The 23,551-nt window shown below is 31.9% G+C and overlaps 1 protein-coding gene across 1 annotated transcript in view; it reads left to right on the top strand.

Annotated features, from left to right (window-relative positions):
• Positions 1 to 786: 786 nt before the first annotated feature.
• LOC134699339 (probable serine racemase) overlaps positions 787 to 23,551 on the top strand; it is a 42,289-nt gene continuing 19,524 nt past the window's right edge. The window contains exons 1-2 of the mRNA XM_063560949.1: positions 787 to 889; positions 16,475 to 16,671. Of these exons, the coding sequence (XP_063417019.1) occupies positions 787 to 889; positions 16,475 to 16,671 (300 nt within the window). The remainder of the gene's footprint in view (positions 890 to 16,474; positions 16,672 to 23,551) is intronic.

Here is a 23,551-nt window from a genome sequence, read left to right as displayed (position 1 = left end):
TTCTCTTTTCAAGAAAGAACATTGTTTTTGTTTTTTGTTAAACGATATAAAACAAGATTACTGGATGTTTTTCAATCGATGAAATACTATTATATTACAAGTCGGTGGAGAACGAAAAACATTATAAGAAAGTGCTGTCACAAACAAACTGACGTACATACTGATTTATATTTGAGACTTATTTAATTTTAGTTCTATTGTTTTCTCTTTGTTAACCCTTGCAGTATACTTGGTAACTTATTCAATTAAATAATTTAATAACCTCTCTTATTTTCATGTCATATTTCAACATTAAGTTGGAACATACTAGCATGTGTACCTAGCGTTTTAACAAAAAGCTATTTTCAGCAGGTTTTGTCGATAAACCCCTTTGTTTTGCAATTCGAACTTGATGCAACATATTGCTGTAAAATACTGCAATATCTCAAGAAAAATTCAATATTCATTTCGTCAATTTGTAGTTTGACTTTGTATTTTAACACATTTATTTTTAACGTTAGCTATTCATGCTATTACCGATTTAAACCGTTATTTGATCAATGTATGTACCCTATCTATCTAAAGTTAAAGGTTATGGGATTGGTCTGTATATATATCCAAGTATTCAACAAGGAAGTACCTGCTTTTGTCAGGTACCAATTTTTGGAAAATGAATAAATATAGATCTTACTCATGTCCTACATTTCATCAACATATATAAACCCTTTCCTCCACTATCATGATCAGGTTTTGCACTGTTTTATAAGAATAGTATATTTTAGTTTTACTCGCAGTTGTCTTATAACAATGGCTTTTGCTCTAGGCTTTAGGGACATCGACGTGAAGAAAACTGGTGTAACAGTCACAGTTCCAAACCATGCTAAAGCTCGCTTGATGTATTACTTGGATTGTATGTGCACTGCATTAGATTTAAGCCGTACAAGTCAAAACCTTCGCCGACTCCGTGATTACGAGAAATATTATTCGCTCAGTTCTAACGAGACAAAAGAGTTAATAGTACTGTGTACTTTGCTGAATCCTATCATGTTAACCAATAAATGCATTTTTCATTCTGAGGAGGCATGTGGTGATTCGAGTAATGAATTTTACGAAATAAATTCAAGAAGGACCACGTTTGCTGCTGTACAGTCAGTGATGATTGGATCAGTACGAGCTAATGTGTCGAAAATTATGTGCTACAAAATGAGCTGGCTAAAAAAGAATTATATTGAACCGATGCAAAGTTTGGTCGGTTAACATTGAACTATGTCTTTAGATAACTTTTGACTTTCATCATAATTACCGTGATATACTGTTAACAAACACATTTGGTTTTAGGAATTATCATATTTCTTATTATTGATTGATTTTTGATTGTTTGTTTGCTGTTTGCATTTTATGTCTATTTTTTTTAATAATATATCATTGTTAATTTGATTTATAATATTCTGTTTCAGCTAAATTGTATAGTATTTTGATGCATTAGTATTGTTATCAATCCTTCTTCATTGTCCCTGGTTTCCATTAAAATTTATTGTCGTGTTGTTGTTAATTAGCAGGAGATGATACCGAGCACACTTTGTCAAAAAGACAATTAAGATGTAAATACAGATAAAAATTCAAAACAGTCGTATTGACATAAATGACTTGTTTGCATAGCATGGACATTTATATTAACTCACCGAAATGATAAGCATATCTGTTCTCGCATGCGACATTCCAAATTATAATTATGTTCATCTATTTTTCTATTTCATATTTCGATTAGTAATTAAAGTTTTCTTAAATTAAACTTGAAATGTGACGTAATTATTTCGCTTCTCTCCCTTTTGTGTTTTGCAATCAAACGCGTTAACTTTGTTTCTTATTTTGAAACATTCCGTGCAGATATTTAGTCATCTCTTCTTCACGTTTGTCTTACTATGTGCCACCTGTCTATCAACGTTTTTACCTTTCAATTTTGTGATGGTGTCGGGAAAATCAATGAGACAGCAACGCAACGACATAACAATACGAACATTAGCTTATATGTCTTTCATTCCTGATATTTCAGAAGTTGGTATACAATCAGTCCCCGAGGGTATCATCAGCTCAGTTGTCGTACTTTGCATACTGACATGTAGTTACTAACAAGTTTGACAAAAACTCTTGCTTTAATTGTCCGATGAAAAATTTAGAAACAATCAATTAAAAACCCAAGTTTCAACTCCTTCAGGTTAAATGTCTTTGATGGGTAGTCGTCTGTTGCTGTATACCATATTTTTATTTTCGTTCAATGTTTGTTACATTTACATTTGTAATTTCGGTGCCTTTTATAGATGACTATGTGGTATGAAAAACATGTTTATAAAAAGTGTACATGTAAAGAACGTACATTTCACAAATTAAGATAAACAAAAAGCCTGACAAGAGGCAAACGATAAGGACGACTGTCGTGTATTCTGGACTCGGTTCAGGCATTTCCTTATGTAAAAAATGGTGGATTATACATGGTTTTACATGTGACGTTACTTTTTGTGGCGTTTATCCATTCGTGTTAGACACACACTTCGTAATTCTATTAAGCTTTTTTTGTGTATAGACCTTAATTATTTTAGTTATTCGTTGTTATTCTGTGGTTAACATATCGAAATGTCCTATTGTATTATTGATTTGTGTATGTCTCTGTCTTTGCTTTTATTTGTACTCTGTTCCCATCATGTAATGTTGTCATTTTAGCGGTGTGTTTAACATTGCCATAAAGCGCGGAGCTTTGGATAGCCAGAAAAGCAGATTCAGTTACCATATTCTACATAAGAAAATGCCTGTACCAATTCAGGAATATGACAGTTGTTTATCCTTTCGTCTGATGTGTTTAAGCTTTTGATATTTCTATTTGAGTAGGGACTTTCCTTTTTGAATATACCTCGGAGTTCAGTATTTTTGTGATTGTACTAGTAAGTTATTTCACAATAGAAGAAAATAGGAGGAAATTGTGATTTTGATAAATTGGAACATATCCTTAATCATCTGTGACAAAGTCATTCCATGATGATCAATTGAAACCAATTCCAGATGACTTCGACCTCCCCATTTGTTATCCCTTGGTTCAATAAGTTCATTTGAACAGCTACTCTCTATCATGTTAATTATGATTAAAAATGAAATATCCAAATCGGGAATACTAGCTGGGAGATATATAGTTAAACAAAACACTGCTGAAATGTTGCTACGTTGAAATATAGAATTCAAAATTCTGAAACTGACAATTCTCCATTATTAAGCGGATATCTTCTATGTAGTGAAACGTTAAATTAAACAATAATCATAACTTCTTTCAATCTTCTTGGAAAGCTCTGGTACGGAATATGAACTCCTATGAATACAAAAATAAGTTGTCAAGTAAACAACACAATTAGTTCCAATAGTAATGCTGATTTTTTTGTCAAAAAACTCGTCCTCCAAACTTAACAAATATGTTGTCAATAGGGAAATTGAGCATTTCTACGATTCTTGTATCAGATATTTTTTTGTTTTAATTAGAGTGAATCATTTTATATGTAATTTATTGGACAATAAGCGAAACAACTCAGGAAAACGTATAGATAATTGATGCATTTTATGCGTATACGAATACATTGATTTTACAGATAATATACGTTGTAGCTCTTTTGATAGTAATAAGGACACACGTTCAAAACAAAACAAATGATATACGAGGAAAGTGGCAAGAACGAATTTCAAAAAAAATTCAAGAAGAAATGTTAAATAATGTGTGTAAAGACAACAGCATCTAGTCTATATATTTGACAAAGACGAAATAGAGTCGGTTGACAGTTTCATATACCGCGGAGCTGTTATAGATACCAGTGACAATACAATGGTCGCAATACAAAATTTAATTAAAAACAAAAGCACCAGCACCAGCACGAGCATCATACTAAAAGCTGAGAAAAACCAATACAGTTAGAATACTAGTACTTAAAAATGGAATTCTATAAAATGCATCAAGTGTTTTTATACCGGGCATGATGTTTGAAGATAAGCAAGGGACTCTTTTTGATTTTTTTTTTTTTGCTATTTGAATACTTAAACATTTTAATTACTTGCATGTAGGTTTAACCACTACAGTCAATACTCACTAGGATTTAGGATTTTAAAATGCTAACATGGTGTTTTAAATTGAACTATAAGTGACATGCAGTTTAGTAAAACTGCAACTGTTCGAAGGGTTGAAAGTATGCGGTTTTAAGTATTTGAAATTGGCAATTTTTAGCCTCAGTCTAGCTTTTTATTTCAGAAATTCGACATAAAAACAGATAACTTTATTGAAGTTCACTTCCAAGAATTTTTACTGGGTTTGTTTATCTAGCTTTCTTAAATTTGGCTTGTATTTTTGTTATAAAAATTAGACTGAAACCGTCTAAAATTTAACTAAAATGCTGAAATTGTGAAGATTTCAGTAATTTAGCATGACTTTATGATGTTAGTACCAGATATATGTGCATTATATTGTCAAAAACAGCCAATATTTATGTAGCAGAAGCATTTTTCTTTCCAATAAATAACTAAAAGATTACATTTCCTCAATTTAGTAAAACTGCTTAATTTTGGGGCCAGAAAGGGGTCTTACTGAACCATCTCTTTTTTACTTTCTTTTCAATGGAGACTTAATCTGTTGATATATAAAGGGAATGCAGAGCCTTTTTGACGATTAATAAGCGTTGTTAAGTTAAATAGGTACAACTATTTTTTTGTTATAAAAATAAAAATTGTTTAGTCTCTTAGATAATCTTTAAGATATAAGTCGCTTTGAATGAAATAATGGTAGCAAGTTGTGTAGTCGAAGAAATTTGGGTACTGTTACGTTGTTCGTAACTCAAGAGGTAAAGATTTTTTCTTATTCTTTTACGTTGTATAAAATCTTGAATAAGAATTCGCATATTAAAAGTATTTTTTGTAGATCACGTTAGAAAGTTAATCAACATATCAAGTAACATAATAAGTTCTATAATACTTGTTTCGATATTAATTAACGTTCTCATACTTATATATATATATACCTTCATTCTCAAACAAAACCTGTTATATCTAATACACATTTAACATTTAGATATCAGATTGTACTAAAATTTTATTTTATATAAACTGCTACGTGTTACAATATCGTCCTATCTATGAAACTTGAATTATTGAAAACCTACCAAATAAATAACTGTTTTGGTAAAAATGATTATTTATGAGTGAATCATACCAAATCTTACCAGGAATTTTATGAGGAAGTCGGCTATTATTCCAGTTTAACAAACAAAATGATTTATAAAGAATCGGGACGAACTTTTTAAAAATGTTATTCACATATAATGTATGTCTAACACTCTGCTTGACGCATTGTGTGTAGTTACTTCAGATCATTGATTCTTTTTATAATTATCTACAATCATGACAGTTTTATTTATAATTTTCGGAAGTGAACAATTGGTACATTTGCACGTACTTAAAGTTCTCTGGTGATATATTGTACAAACGTTTTAAAAACTGATTGCATTATGTACACTATTTTGATATAAAAATTAATTGTGCAGTGGTGAAAAAAAAACAACTTTATATTACCTGAGTGCAATGAGAGTACATCTATACAATTATCATATTTCTATGTCCTGAAATCATACCGGGACTTTTTTTCTAAACAATAAACTTAACTAAGCAGGAATTCTAAAAGTAAGTTGGTCATAACTGAGCATAAAGGAGAACAAAATAGTACCCCATATTCTAGAATTGTATAACTCTCCGTGTTTCACGAAAGGTTTTTTTTTTGTGTCAAACGATATGCAACATAATTACCTGATGTTTATCAACCAATGATATAATAATACTGCCAGTCGCTGACGAACAAAAATGTTTTATCAGAAAGTGCCGTTACAAACAATAAGGATACGTCGAATTAAGCAGATTGTTAGCATTTTCTTTCAAATGAAAATATATCTCAGCCGTTTATAAAAATTATATTCAATTTGTCCACACAATCTAAAATCAGTCAACGTAAACGAAGATATAGCTTTATACCTTTTAGTATTTTTACAGTTCTTAAACGTTACAATTCACTTCATTCATATATGATTATGTGATTTGCAATGTATTTTATTTTCCAAGGAAAGAAGGAAGCAAAGAAGACACAGGCTTAACTCAAACATATATATTGAAAAGCTATTCGTTATCATGTGTTGTATTCGATTGATTGAATGCTGATTCTTAACGTTCAATGGCAAATATTTCATGAATGATTAAGCGTACCAATTTGAGGTATTCATCATGATATGCTGATATTATTTTAACATCAAAACAAGTGAATATATCCTATCTGTGTTCATCAAGACTCTTTTTTATGGGGAGGGGCAAGAGTTATATATTACGTAAAAACTATCTTTTTGCATATTTAAAGTTCTTGTATTTTTTTAGATGTATAATATTTCATACACTATAACTCAGCAATTTTCTCTAGGTAAACTTGATACCTTTACTTTCATTTAAATCTAATAAATCCGCTTTATTCCCAATTATCTATATTAGCCCACAATACATTTTGTAATATAATGCAAACACTTCTGTTATGTTATAAAGAGTTTTAAAGAGAACAGTACATGCAAATATATCTATCTTTTGAAAAGAGTTCTATATGGCTATACATGACATATTTCAAAACAAAATAGTTCAATCGAACTATTTTTGGTATCCAAAGAGGAAGTATTTGTCTAGATACAATTAACATATATATACTTTTCGTATTCTAATTTGATTTTTTGAAAATAATCTCTATCCAGTTTAGGGGCGTGTTAAGAAATTGATTTCGATGAATATATATCTAAAATATTTGAAATAACTGTTATTTTTTTTTTTATACTTAGAATTGATTAAAAAAAAAGACCAATTAAGTGGGTGTTTTGAAATGCACTTACTGATATAATTTACTTACAAAATTCGTTCATGCTATGATCTGTGCTAAATTTAACTTATCAATAATCCATTTTAGGATTAAATCCCTGACCTCTGGTGATAAATGAGAACATGATACATTGTACCATTAGACGGTTTAAAACAGACGTGATTACTCATTTAGTCATATGTTTAAGGTAGATGTTTATATTTCGTTCGGTACGCAGAAATGCGCAATTAAATGAAATTTGAAAAGATTGATTCAACTATTTCTTTATAGAAATAATCGTACAACGCAATTTATTTTTCATTTGGGCGCTTATTATTTGTTTACATGTACCTGAAAGGTATACGAATGTGATTTTATACTGATGTTTTTTTATGTTTATTTGTTGTTGTTTTTTATGGAGGGTTGTGATATTTTGGTTTTGTTTTTGTTTTCTTGTTGGTTTTTGTTTTCAATTGGTTCTTGTTGTTTGTTTTTGATAAAACATATTTTTGGAGAAGGGTACAATACTTTTCATATATACATGTATGTCTTGATAATTTTTCTTTTTTTCAAGTTATATAAGATTAGTTTTAATTACTTGGATTCAAATTTAAAAACATTTATTATGGATACAATTTAAAAACAGTATCATTACACATATCATACGACGTCTATAAACAATAACTGACTTGGATCCAAAAGTATTTCTGTATAATGATTTAAATATAGCCTCATCATGGCCTGTGGCTACTCCTATAACTTCAATATCTGATATGTTTAAATCTAGTATGGTGTCTCTTATTTCAGCGGATTAATCAGACGTTAAGGTGGAAAATATCAGAATTATTTTCCTATATGATGGTCGTACACCATATATATTAACTCGAAAAGGCATCAACGCCTACAACTTGAGGAGCATGGCGTAGAATCGATTCGATTGGCACTTTGTCTAAATCAACATTATTGGCAAAACCGATAAGTTTGTCTAAGTTGGCCAACCACGATAATTTGAAAATATAATCAGCATGATCTGAGTATGCTATCATGCCTACTCGTTTGTTAGACCCATCATTATTTTAAACTTTCCGTAAATTCTCGATGAACTTATGTCGGTACTGCAACTTGACATTTGACTGGTTCTTTTGGACATCTAAAAGTACCATGATGTCCGCCTGTGTGTTACGTTTGCACACTAGATACAATAATAAAATAAAAACTAAATTAACGGTCACTTTAATACAACTTAGATATGTCATTCAACACTCCGTATATTATGATATATAAATACATGTATATTCGTATATAAATACTAAAGGACTAGTGTGGTTGCCAATGAGACAACTTTTTATCCAAGTAACAATTTATAAAAGTAAACCATTATAGGTCAAGGTATGGCCTTAAACACGGGGCCTTGTCTCACAACAAGCTTTAAAGGACCCCAGAAGAACAAAATATTTAGATATCATTGATTTTAAGAAAAGTAGTTCATATGTTAACTCAGAATCGGTGCTCTTCCATTACATTAAGAATTGAACATGCTAGATACTAACAAATCGTATTGTACAGCTGATAAAGTTCAGGATGAGCGTCAATTTTTAATCGAATGCTCACTGCATAATAATTTGAGGGAGGAACTCTTTCACCATATTTCTAGCACATGTAAGAACTTTACAAAGTTAGATAAATATGATAAATTTTCGATTTTAACAAGAGAAAACTTTACTTTTATGGGGGTAATGATGATTACATTGTTATTTCTTTTGAATTATGTAGTATATGTCTAGATACGGACTGTTATTTGTTATCGATGTGTTAGTTTCTTTTTCTTTTTGTCTTAGCTTCAATTGTGTCTGATGCTTATAGTGCTAAAGAGATAATTATATCTTATTAGTATTGCAATGTCTTAATGTTGACCCAGTCATTAGACCACCGCTTCGAAAAATTAGGGGTATACTGTTTTACCTCTTTCTCTCCGTCCGTTCAACCGTCGATATGTCAGTTCGTCCGTCCGTCCCATAAATATTTTCGTTGCAACATTTTCATGAACTACATTAATAAGATTTCAAAAATGTTTGTTGAAGTCGGCTTTATCGTGTGATGCGTTTTCAAATTCATTACTCATTACATGACAGCCAAGTTGAAAAATTTCGTCATATTTTTCTCAGGAACTACAATACAATGATTTCTGAAATTTGGTTTCAAGGTTTACAAAAGTAAGTTATATGCTTTTTCAGATTCACAACTCAAAACTATCTCGTCTACCGAAATGTTTGGGCGGGGGTGTCATCAGTAGCTCGTACCAATCATGGTTGTTCTTGGTTCATATGCTCTTTAATAAAGATCCTTTAATTTGGAAAAGGATTCTTTTCTGTTATATTCTATATACAGATTTCGAATTTAGTATATAGAAAGTATTTGAACTACATGTACCTCAGCCATATGTTATTTATACGGAGTTATTTCTTAAAATATCTAACCGTAATAATACAGAAACACAAATTTTATTTTACCCTGATACCCTGATGAATGACTTGATAAGTGTCGCACTTATGGGTTGTCGGAGTATTGGGCTGTCGGAGCAATGGGTTGTTGGACTATTGGGTTGTCGGATTTATGGGTTGTCGGACCAATATTCTTGCGGAATAATGGCGTGTAACCGCAAAATCAAAATACAAAACGCATCAATAACGAATAGACAAGAACTGTCATATTCCTGACTTAGTACAGGCATTTTCAAATGTGGAAAATGGTTGATTAAACCTGGTTCTATAGCGCTTACCCTCTCACGTTGATGACAGTATCTTCAAATTCCGTTATGTTTACAATGATGCGTTAACTAAACAGACACAATAAATAAATTAGTCAAAATATGGGAAAATCAGTCATCATCGTGTAACAATCTTAAGAGGAACAATTTAACAGAACACAAAAACATCTATCTACAAACATATTAAATTAAAGAGTTTGTTTTCATATAATGCATTGAACTTGCGAATATGACTGCTGTACCCAAAGATACCTCATCAACACGAAAATAAAATTATTGCTTTCTGTGTTATTTGTTCAAATGATACTTATCATTGAGCTTGAAAATTGAATTTATCATATAACGATAGCTCAAGAAGGATAACTCCACCTGAAAACGCGGGAAATTATATGAGTTCCGGTGTAAATGCAACGAAAGAAAACATACGAGAATTTCGAATGTGTACATTTCGAAAATCTCTGACTTTTTCTACCCCGGAACTCATCTTATTTCCCGCGTTTTCAGGTGGAGTTATCCTTCTTGAGCTGAAGACCACACAGATGTCGTTGTTTTGTAACTTCCGTTGATCGAAGTTGAATGGACAAAAAAACTGCAACACCGCCAGCGAAAAAACTAATTAAAAGTGTTTAAACAGTAATATATTATGTCTGGATATTGATATTCAATAAGGATAATTTTATGGGAACAGCAAGTACTCGTTGATTAGACCGGTAAGTGACATTTTATTAGATTTTAAAACATTTTTTCCCGACCAATGCCCCAATTTCTTGAAACGAAGTTGGCAACCTTTCGCTTCGCTCTATAGTCGAGATTCACGTTGATAGTAAACATGCATATTTAGAGTATAAATATGATATATTAGTATATATATGGTACAAATAAGTACAAATAAGTGATATATATCGAAAAATCTGAGATTTATGATAAAAAAAAGGGGGAGGGACTATATGGGGCTCATACAGGATCCTGTCCTCAAACACCTGTGGGACAATTGTCACTAACTTTATTTCTCTTTTTGCTTGTTGTATGATCAATTTGTTTGTTTTGAATAGTCCAGTTTGTTTGAAGATCTTTGTTTAGTAACTTGATATATTATTTTGTTTGTTTTTTATAACTTTAATCATGGTTTTTTTTTAATTGATAGTTTTGTTATAATTTTAATATACAACACAAATACTTCGGTCACGTTTCAGACCCGGAATATGGCGCACATTCACAGTCCTGTAAAACTATGATAATCAAACCCTAAGCGAAGTAGGACTAAAATACAATGGGATAATGGTGTGATATAACTTATATGTCATGGTTCTTCTATTGAATTGCTTATTAATATGCGAGGCTATTGGAGGATGGAAAGATCATTGTACATTTTAGTATATTGCACGATACTTCAGACCTAGACTATCTGCGTACTGATGATAACAAAATATTGTATCATCATTCTTGCAATAAATCTTACATTCCAAGACACAACACTGCAGTTATTTTAAAGCTGAATCAAGTTCTTGTTCGTCTGTGAAGTGTTTCGGGTCATATTTAAATGGTCGTTAAATTGCTGACTGGATAAAGTTTCTTTGTGTCAGTGAGAACCAGCAGGCCTTAATCAGATTTCTTGGTGAATTGATTGTTCGGCATCATGGTATATCAACAGTTACTATGATACATGAAGAAGTCATGTTCTATTTAGCACTTCGAGGACCCTAAATCAGCTCAGACGGAGTATTCAGGTTTTAAGAATTATTTTGTTTGCCCGATGAAGAAGATACTCGCATGATTTTACATGATTTTAATTCATGTAGACAAACAGTTTGGTGAGTAAAAAATCAAGGGTAGGCTTAAACATAAAATCACAATATACAGATGTTCTGATTTTATTGGTTCATATGTACAAGTAAGGGGTTTAGCGCTATTAAACAAGGTTCAATCCACCATTTTCTACATTTGAAAATGCCTGTACCATGTCAGGAATATGTCAGTTGTAGTCCATTCGTTAACGTTTTTGATGTGTTTTGTCATTTGATTTTGCCATGTGATTAGGGACTGCCCGATTGAATTTTCCTCGGAGTTCAGTATTTTATGGTTTTCCTTCCCCTCAATGCAGCATACGCATGAGCTATGGTTTCAAACAAGCAATATAGCTTGCACACAAGATTTGCGCCGCTATTTACCTGTCCATGACACATGTAAAAGTATCGGGTTTGCCACCTGTAACATCGTACCAGCCGCAATGCTATTACATGATGCGATACAATGTAATCGGTCCTGTTTAGGATCGATAAGAGCACTGTTTATTAGTCTTGAAGGACAATTCAGATGATTTCATCGATTTTTAAAACCTTTCTTATTGTGACATCGATGAATCGATAGATACAGCTCGAGATATTGTTGTTAGGTTGGATGATCTCAAGCCAAAACTTAAAAAAGATCATTGTGCTTAAATAAATTGAGAGTAAAATTGGCTACATTTCAAAATGTCTCCCTTTTCAAATTTCCTCCTTGTGAAACTACTTTTAAACAATATGAAATAAGCGCTTCACTCCAGACGTAAAGATATCTTCCAAAACACCAAAACTAACCTAACGTTCTCCTCTTCAGTTCGAATGGGAAAAGAAAAATGCCTTATCTATCTCGAGGGTCAGATGTCATCCTAGTTTCTGCAAGATTTAGTTTGAACTTGTGAGGGGAAATCTGTTTTTTCAAAGGGTTGCATTTGCTTCGACAAATCTATCCTGTACAGATGTATGCCCATGTCAGGCAAATGATATATGTCAAAATATAAATACTCGTCTGGTTGCAGTTAGAAACATTGATGGCGACGAAGATGACGACGTATAAGATTTCATTTTTTCTGTATGTACCTTATAAATCATTGTTAGCTATCGAATGAAATTAAGAAGTCCATAATATTTTTTAAACAATAAATAAAAAATATAATCAATTTTGATATCGCTGGAAATATAGTAATAATCTTTATAGTGGGGATTCCGAAAGATATGTAAATTAAATGTGTTCTCGGACCTTGGTATGGTTGGTGGGCTTAAACTATAGGAGACCATAGAACGTAGTAGGTAATACTAGCCTCGATCATAATTTCTACTTGCATTTGATCTTTTTTTTAAATGTGTTTTAGCCATACTGTTGTCTGCTTGTTTTCATTTATAAGTTTTTAATGTTCCTTTTGGTTTCTCACGCCTTTTTTGTTTGCATTTGTTTGTAAAAACATCAGTGCTGTACATAACCCTCTCCCTTTGTCATTTTTGGAAAACTTATAAATATTAAAGCCAATTGTTGTTCATTTAGTCATCTGTATATGTAGGAAGGGGTGTTTTACCTGTTCTAATAGACGTGTTGTTTTCATAATTTCCCCCTTTCTCGGTTTGCAGTAATTTTTGCTTCTTTAAAGCAAAGCTAAACACAGAGCTTTAAATTCAACCAAGTTCGAAGTTAATTTCGGAACAAATCATTTATATATACCATTTTGCACCCAATAACAAAAAAATGATATTTACCTAGAAATTGACGAACACCTTAATTGCTATCAAAAGACGTCAAAAACACATTGTGTTTTCAACAAATGATTAAAGTTAAGAACTCATAAGCATATTTAGATATTACTTGTAACAACTTGAATACAAAAATAACAAATTTAGAAATTGAAATAGGTCACGGTCACTGTTATTTAACAGCTGTTTGATATTTTCAAATTTTCACCCTTAATGCAAAAAAGTCAAGCTTAAGTAATTTTTGGGGATAAAAATATAAAATGAGTTCTTAATGTTGATACAACAGCTATTTTACTATAAAAAAAAAAATTTTATTTTGCTCCAAACGAATAGATCTAGAAGAATGAAGCTATCTAAATGTGACTGTGCATTTTCTTACATTTTTGCTTTGACCTTTTACCCTGATTTAAAAAAAATCCTAACCACGGTAGACAACGACGATAACGCTATTTCGATGGCACAATGAGGCTTATTCTGCTCTTTCCAAAGATGTAGAATATAGTCGTGTGTTGTTCCGTTAAGGCAAATTGATAAAATTTGTTGATAGGACACCCTACTATATCTCCTTTTATTCCAAACCAAATGATTCGCTTGGGTATAGAAATACACCGGTCTACAGTATATCCTTACTAAATGTGTGCGTTCGATTGGCCTGTGGGTTCTATAAATACACAGTTTTTTCCGATATAGAAGATGAAAAAAATATAACATTTTAAACCGATCAGCAACACAATATAAAAAAAAAATGTAACGCCCAAAATAAGTTGAATCTTTTTTTTATAAATTGTTGTCAACTATCATACCATGTATACCAGTCTGAGATATAAATAAACTTGAAACAGCAAATGTTGTCACCTAGACGAGACAGTCGTCATTGTACGCTTCAATATATGAGTTATTGCCAATCAATGAAGATTGTTTTTCTGTTTAGGTCCCTCCCCTATTAGTTTTTGCTGGAAATTATACAACGTAACTAACCCCTGATGTGTACTACGACAACGGTTATTTTAATTTAAAAAAAAGATTAAATGCAAACAGAAAAATGTTGGAAGAAATGCTAAGATTTAGGCATAAAAATTCAAATGTAAATAATAATGAAATATATAAAAATAGGAAAACTGTTTGAGACTATAATCAACTGAGGACAAATGATTATACATCTCTAAATGAAGCTGATTAATTTATTGCTCCTTTGTGTCAAGTGGCGAATATTTCATGCATATTCACGACTAGATTCAAAGTGGATCAATCTGAAGCAAATGCTTACAAATTTAGAGTAGTACTTTTTACAACAAGGCAGAGCGTTCGCTAGAGGTAAACTGTATGCCATAATAGAATAGATTTGAAACATAATGATGGAACTCGTAAGTAAACTTTTTAGCCCTCCTTTCCTCTTTTTTCTCCACGATAGACGAATGCCATAAACAAAATGTTATGAACTTACAATCAATAATGGCCACCAAAGGTAAATGAGATATGGAATTTTTTTATAAATAAATTCCTATTGCAGCTAAAATCTCCAGGTTCGGGACAGGTTGTTATTTCCACAAAATACAGCCTAATTATTGATCGGAGATATTTAAGCAACCAAAAGCACTTTGAATCAAACAAATTCTTAAATTGTAAATTAAGGTATTTTGCTAGGTGTTTTTTCCCGATCCTATTTCGGACCCCCTGATTTTAAGAAGGCGTATCTCATTAGCCAAGTCCGATTACCTTTAAGTAAATTGAACGTCAACTTAAAGACCTACATCGGGTAAATAAGTTCGAGGTACAATAAGTAGACAACAGAAATCCGATGTGAAATGAAATCGTCCCAGGTTTCTAAGATAATTATTTTGCGTTGAATAACAATGAAAAATGCACGAGCAGGTTTATAATGTATGAAATTTCATGTTCATTATAAAGAACATAAACTATTCGTAAATATTAAGAATGATAATAATAACATGTTCAAATAAACTCATCATAGATACCAGGACTAAATTTTGTATAAACGCCAGGCGCGCGTTTCGTCTACAAAGACTCATCAGTGACGCTCGAACCCCAAAACGTTGAAAAGGACAAATAAAGTACGAAGTTGAAGACCATTAAGGACAAAAATTCATGAAAGTTTTGCCAAATACAGCTTAGGTAATCTATGCCTGAGATAGAAAAGCCATAGTTTTTAAAAAATCTAAATTTTGTAAACAGTTAATTTATAAATATAACCATGTCAATGAAAGTTCATGTCAGCACAAAAATTGCTGACTACTGGGCTGGTGATACCCTCGGGGGAATAAATCTCCACCAAACTATTTATTTTCTTTTTTACATTTATCACCTTTGAATCATTATTTAAAATAATAGAAAATAATTTTCACTTCTGACAGTCATAAGAGCATTATAGCTTTGACTCTCTGAAGACAGCTTTGGTTTACATCCTATGACATATCATCTGATAGTCATAAGATGATCATAAATTATGTCCTAAAATATAGATTATGACATATCTTATGATGATTTCGAAAACCAGGCCCCAGAATGATTTTACCAACGAATGATAATTATTTGGCCTTCAGTATACTTACTGAAACTCGTAAAGAAGGTACAGTAAACAATTTTATAAACTTATCACTATTTTAGAAAATCAAAATAATTACGATTAATTATGTATGAGGGAAATATTCTTGACACAGATACGTTCATTGTCTGTGTATTTATATATTGGTTTTTGAATTTATTTATTGTTTGCATTTTTTGAAGCGTGTTAAAGGAATAATTTGTGATACAAAATGTTAATCAAAGTGCAGTCACCCGTTTATTTAATATGGTCTCATTAAATTAATGTTAACTTGTGAATCAAGTTTAATCATATTAAAACTATTTTGCGATGAAAATTTCCTCAAATATACTTAGTGAAGCATTTTATTTTTTGATTTAATATTAAAATATCGTGTTTCAGAAGTTGCGCTTAGGCTAGTGGGACCGGTATGGATTTAATACTAGTTTGAACACAGTATAAAACACAAGTTTAATCACTTCTTTTAAATAGAAAGGAAGTTCGAAATTTTTGTCTAACGTGTACTTGTGAATCAAGTTTAATCATATTCCAACTATTATGCGATGAAAATGTCTTCAAATATACTTAGTGAAGCATTATATTTTTTGATTTAATATTAAAATATCGTGTTTCAGAAGTTGCGCCTAGGCTAGTAAGTATGGATTTAATATTAGTGTGAAAACAGTATAAAACACAACTTTAATCACTTTTTTTAAATAGAAAGGAATGTTCGAATTTTTTGTCTAACGTGTACTAGGCAACAAACTGAAAAATTGTTCTGAATTCTACTGTGACAATGTCGAGTCGGACAACTGTCAATGATATTCACAAAGCACACGAAAGGTTAAAACCGTTTGTTCTCAGAACACCTATTTTCACAAGTTCGACTTTTAATAATTTAATTGGGAGAGAAGCATTTTTCAAATGCGAAAATTTACAGAAAACTGGATCTTTTAAAGCAAGAGGAGCACTAAATTCAGTAAGTATGTAGGTTGTTATAAATCTTTTTTAAGAGATTATTTTTTAAAAGAGAAAACCATTTTCAGATAACGATAAATGCATACCACAATATGCCGGTCTGCATTTCATAAAAAGTTCGTATACTCATACATTGTAACATTCAAAACAATAGTATTTTTTTCTAGTTTGTAACGGGTTTACAACTCGTAAGCACGTGAGATCTCGCTTAGTGTAGTGATGTGCATGTGTTTTTTTTTTAATATAAGGTCTATGATTGGTTGAGCAACAACAACATCTTTGTATTGTGTAGAATTATATAACTCGAGAATGTAAGGATTTTCGTATTTGTCAGATTTTGTTCTTGCATGTCATGTTTATACTCGTTAACTGCATTCGTCCTGAACATGCATGCCAGATTTTGTCATTGGACGTTAAGTAACCAACAGTCAATTAATCACAATTAATCGTAAAATTCGTAAGGTGCTGGTGAATCACAAAAACAAAAACAAAATATTTTTAACTGTAGCTGAAGGAAAATTTGAGAGTTTTTTTAAAATGAGGCATTTCATTACATGGTGGAATGTATCGTATAAATTGAATATCAAATTTACACCTCGTTTGATTTGAATGTAACAAATGTGGCGAAATCAGACTAACACAGAATCTGTTAATATCTTTTATCCAATAGCTAACAGTTATACAGAATGCATGATTGTACAATTAATAATTACCACTTTGGAATAGTTAAAGTCTAGTTAAAGTGATATTACTTCTATACTTCTGTTACTACTATTTTTACAATGATGTTTATCCATCAAAACCATTATCTTATGTATACTAAAATCAAAAGAACATTCTAAATCTAGAACAAACTATTATAATTAACTAGAGAAATGATAACTAATCTATTTTTAGTAACTGGGTAAATTCCGGAATTTGCCAAAACTTTCTCAAACCTAAAAATACATAATTACTTTCACTATCAATCTAGAATATTCTAGTATGATTCATTTACTATAATTAAAATAACAATGTGATAGTATATAAACAGTGTCAAATAAAAGTCCAATGTCTTATAATTGCGTACTATTCGCGACACTCCAGAGGCCAAAGAAAGTATATCACTATTCAAACTGTTCTTGTATCTTCTTCATTGCCGTTCGGGCTGCTTGTCTTTGTGTTCTATCTCTTGTAGTACTAGTATTGTCATTTATCAACTCAGTATTGTTTTCCGTATCTGAGTCTGTTAAGCCCTCATTTAACTCTTCACATTCTATAGGATATAGCATATTCAAAGTGTTACGGCCAGAAATCGCCTTTAAATTGTAGCCAACAAAAGACACAAATCAATAGTAAAATTTAACAATATCTAATGTACAAAAGTTCACAAAAGGTATTACACAAATATTACTGTTAACTTAACTGTCAAAATATGAGTCCAATCTATTATCTTTATCTGTATCCGGAAATCTTTCGGAATCCAATTTGAATATTACGTTCACTACTAATGTCACAATCCAGTATGATGTTGTTTGCAGAATAAAAGGGTCAATCCAAATGTTGTGAATACTAATGTCTATCAATGTCTATGTCCAAGTTTAATAATTAGAGTTTAACTTTAGTGTCTGTATATATAGTGTTGTCATGGAAAATTCTAGAACACTCTATAATGGAACATTGTGGAAAATCCTGGAAAGTTACAACGGAAGTTTCTGGAATAACGTAGAAGTTTAAATTACGCATCTTTTATAAGGATCATTCTAGAAAGTTCCAATCATTCTGTGATTGTTCCAGTGATTCCTAGACTGCACAGTTATAAGATTATTTGGTAAACAACTATCAGGCCATACAACACAAATTAGGCCAACATAAATAAACATAATAATTACAATATCATAACATCTCCCCCCTTAAAAGAAGTTTTAGTGTAACAAAAACTTATCATGAATAATATGAACAAAAATAAATAATATATACAAAGTGATTTAATAAGCTCTAGATAAAGCATCAGCTATTACATTATCTTTACCCTTAATATGTTTTACAATTACATCATATTCCTGTAACAATAAACTCCACCTAGTCAACCTCTGATTTTTGTTTCTCATTTTATGCATGAAGGTGAGAGGATTATGATCAGTATAAACAAGAATAGGATATACAGTGGGATTCAAATATACATCAAAATGTTGAAGTGCTGACAACATTGCAAAACCCTCTTTTTCAATAGTTGAATAATTTTTCTGATGTTTATCTAATTTCTTCGAAAAATATGATATAGGTTTTTCAACATTATCATCTGTCTCTTGATATAAAACAGCTCCTATTCCTACATCACTTGCATCAACGGCAAGTTTAAATTGTTTTTCAAAGTCTGGAGTAATCAGAACTGGACTATTAATTAAAAGTGATTTGCTATTTTCAAAAGCTTTTTGACAATTTTCGCTCCAGATAAATTTAGAATCTTTCCGTAAAAGATGAGTCAATGGTTGAACAACAGTCGCAAAATTTGAACAATTTTTTCTGTAAAATCCAATCATGCCTAAATATCTCATAAGTTGTTTTCTATTTGTAGGAGGTGGAAATTTGGAAATAGCTTCCACTTTAGCCATAATAGGTTTTACTTGACCTTGGCCAACTGTATGCCCTAAATAATCAACAGTGGCCTGACAAAATTCACTTTTACCAAGATTAACAGTCAAATTTGATTTTGACAATCTATCAAAAGTATCATACAAATGTGTTAAATGCTGTTCCCAGCTATCACTACATACGATAAGATCATCAATATAAGCATAACAACAGTCTAAATCTTTTATAACATTATTGATCATTCTTTGAAATGTAGCTGGAGCACTTTTTATGCCAAATGGCATTACAGTATATTGAAATAAGCCATCTGGTGTAACAAAAGCTGATATTTCACGAGCTCTCTGTGTCAATGGAACTTGCAAATAAACCTTTCAATAAATCAAATTTGCTCACAAATTTTGCTTGACCAATATAGTCAATACAATCGTCTATCCTTGGAATCGGATAGGAATCAGATTTTGACACTGAATTTACTTTTCTGAAATCAGTCACGAAACGAAAAGTTTTATCTGGTTTTGGCACAAGGAGACAAGGAGAGCTCCATTCACTGTTACTCGGCTCAATAATATCATTGTCAAGCATATATTTAATTTCTTTTCTCATAACTTCAAGTTTGAGTGGATTGAGCCTGTAAGGATGTTGCTTAATTGGAGAAGCATCTCCGACATCAACATCATTACAAACAGCAGTGGTTTTGTTTGGCACATCTGAAAAAAGATTTTTAAAAGAAAATACCAAAGTTTTTATTTCTTCTCTACGATCAAAAGACAGATGTGCAAGTTTTGAATCTAAATTTGACAAAATTTCTGAATTTTTCAATCTAACTGTCTCTTCCATAGTTTTACAACTAAAAGTTGGTTCAATTACATCTGGTTTGTCATGATTGTTCTCAAAAACCATGCCTAAAGTGGCAACTGGTTTACTATCACATAGTACATTAGTACGCTCAAAATATGGTTTTAACATATTAATATGACACACTCTATTTTGTTTGCGCCGACCTGGAGTACAATATAATTCAAATCATTAATTTTACTCTCCATTGTATAAGGACCGCAATATTTAGCCTGTAAAGGATGTCCAGGGACAGGCAGAAATACAAGTACCTTATCACCAGGCTCAAAAACTCTGTCCCTGGCATCTTTATCATACCATATATTCATCTTGTTCTGTACATTTTTTAAGTTTTTCTGAGCAATTTGACAAGCAGTATACAATTTTTCTTTAAATCTAGATACATTGTCTAAAAGATTCAAGTCAGTATGTTCAGTAAGCCACTTTTCCTTTATAAATTTTAACGGTCCCCTTACAGTATGACCAAATACCAACTCAAAGGGACTAAATCCAAGGGATTCTTGAACAGCCTCTCGGACTGCAAAGAGTAGAAAGTGAACTCCATCATCCCAGTCTCTGTCAAATTGAAGACAACAAGTTCTAATCATGTTCTTCAATGTTTGATGAAAACGTTCTAAGGCACCTTGAGATTCTGGATGATAAGCACTTGATCTGTACTGAGCAATCCCTATCTGGTATACGACTTGCTGAAATAAACCTGACATGAAATTTGATCCCTGGTCGGACTGTATAGACTTAGGAAGTCCTACTAATGTGAAAAATTTGATCAAAGCTTTGACGATAGTAGGTGTCTTGATATTTCTGAGCGGAATAGCTTCAGGAAAGCGGGTAGATGTACACATGATTGTCAATAAATATGCATTTCCAGTCTTGGTCTTTGGTAAAGGTCCAACACAGTCAATTAGAACTCTGCTGAAAGGTTCATCAAAGGCTGGAATAGGCAGAAGTGGTGCTGGTGGTATTTTCTGGTTAGGTTTACCAACTACCTGGCATATATGACATGATTTGCAGTATTCTGCAACATCATTTCTAAGTTTAGGCCAGTAAAAATGCTGCAAGATCTTAAGGCAAGTCTTCCTTATACCTAAGTGTCCAGCCAAGGGGGTGTCATGGGCAAGACCAATAATTTCTTGTCTATAAACTTTAGGCACCACCACTTGGTATAGCACTCTCCATTCCTCCTCTGGAGTAGCATCAGGAGGCCTCCACTTCCTCATTAAAATACTGTCCTGATGGTAATAGCATTCGGCCACTTTGTCTGCTTCTTCCTGTGGTTGAGCCCTCTGGCTGAGCTGAAGAACCTCAGGGTCTTTATGTTGTTCTTCGAGTAAATTCTTTCGGTCTAATGAATGGCTGTTTACATCTGACCATGGCATAATCACATTTTTGTTAACACTAGGTGGTTTTATAATGGCCTTTTCTGAGTTACCAGGATCTTCAATATCAGCTATAAAAGTATCAGAAAGGTCCATGTAATCAAACTTGTCTTCTTGCAATTCTCATTTTGTTGTTTTCTAGCCATCGCCCTAGTAACAACACAAGCTGGATACAATTCAGCATCATCTTCAGGTGATTTAACATCCACCATCGGTTCACTGGTAACAATTGGTTCAGCAACCACTTTGTTCCTAGCTAGATCATTTCCTAGCAATAAGGTAACACCCTCAACATGGAGATTAGGACGAACACCTACAACAACTGGTCCAGTTATTAAATCTGACTTCAGATAAATACGATGGAGAGGAACATCTATACAACCTAACTCTACACCTTGTAACAAAACGGAGGCACCAACAGAAGTATTCTCCGACAAAGGCAACACACCTTCTAACAATAAAGTCTGAGAAGCTCCAGTGTCCCGTAAAATCTTAATAGGCTTAAGAGTGGTATCATCAACAATAGAAACAAACCCATCAGACATAAAGGGTTCGTATTCCTCCATGTAATCACAAAAACTGGACTTAAAAGCATGACGCGCAGGGCATTCCAATGTACTGGTAATATAAGGTGTCGTACAAGCACTAGTCTTCGGCTTATCATCTCGTTCATTCTTCTTCTGGAGTCTAAAACAATCAGCCATCAGGTGACCAATCTTCTTACAAGTCAGTGACTTCTTCTCAAAAGTATCAAATTTTGGAATAGACATATTATAACTGGACTGACTCTTATTCTGTGGAACAGGTTTACTATCAGTATGCTCAGTGCTTTGATTTTTGTAATTTCCACTGGAAGTATTAACAATTTGACCCTTGGAACTTCTTTCATGTGAAAGAGTATGAGTATCTGAAATAACAGCTGCATCATGTATTGATTCAACAGTTTTGTCGTCTAAATGTGTTTTTAAGTCTAAATGAACACATTGTTTGAACTCTTCTAATAACATCAATTGTCTTAGGTTATCAAAATTGTTATCTGTTTTCTTTGACGTAAGCCATTTATCAAATAGATCTTCTTTTTCCCGAGCAAATTCCACATATGTTTGTGAATCAAACTTTTTATAAGATCTAAATTTCTGTCTATATGCTTCTGGTACTAGTTCATAAGCTTTCAAAACTTCCTGTTTTACCATATCATAATCAGAACTTTTTTCTGATGGAAGTGCGGAATAAATTTCAGCGGCCTTACCCTCAAAAACACTTTGCAGCATCGTAGTCCAATATGGCTTCGGCCATTTCAAATTATTTGCAATTTTCTCAAACTGTGGAAAATATTTATCAACTGTTTTTTCACAAAATTTCGGAACCAAACGTATATTTTTTGCTGCATCAAAATAATCTGATTTCGAGTGAACTTTAGTGTTGCGTTCTTCTTTGACCATTTCAATTTTCAGTTTTTCCATCTCTAGCCTTTCTCTCATTTCTAGTTTTAATTTTAATTCATCTTCTTTTATTTTTTCCCTCTCCTTCATTTCCATTTCTTTAAATTTAAATTCATCTTTTTTTTCTTTTTTCTCCATTTCTAACCTTTCCTTCATTTCCAGTTCTGCCTGTTTTAATTTAAATTCATGTTCTAATTCAAGCTGTTTTAACTTAAAGGCGTCAACATTTTCAACCTTGAGTTCAAGAGCCTCTTCACCTAAAATTTCTGCGTCAACTAATTTATTTTAACCAAATTTTTAATAATTTGTTTTCTCATAGATATTTTAAAAACAAATTTCAGTTGTTTAGCAAGCAACACTAATTCCTCTTTCTTTAAATTATCAAAACTCTCCAGGTCTGGCGTTTTCAAAAATTTACCAGCATCAAATGCCATTTTGTAGAATTTTGTTGGCTAGTTTTAATAAAAATACTAAACAAATTTTGAATAAATATTTTAAGATCGCGGACGAGCCCCCAATTTCTGTTACGGCCAGAAATCGCCTTTAAATTGTAGCCAACAAAAGACACAAATCAATAATAAAATTTAACAATATTTAATATACAAAAGTTTACAAAAGGTATTACACAAATATT

Source organism: Mytilus trossulus, unplaced genomic scaffold (genome assembly GCF_036588685.1).
Source record: "Mytilus trossulus isolate FHL-02 unplaced genomic scaffold, PNRI_Mtr1.1.1.hap1 h1tg000050l__unscaffolded, whole genome shotgun sequence".
Lineage (NCBI taxonomy): Eukaryota > Metazoa > Mollusca > Bivalvia > Mytilida > Mytilidae > Mytilus > Mytilus trossulus.
This window is presented reverse-complemented; position numbering and strand designations above follow the sequence as displayed.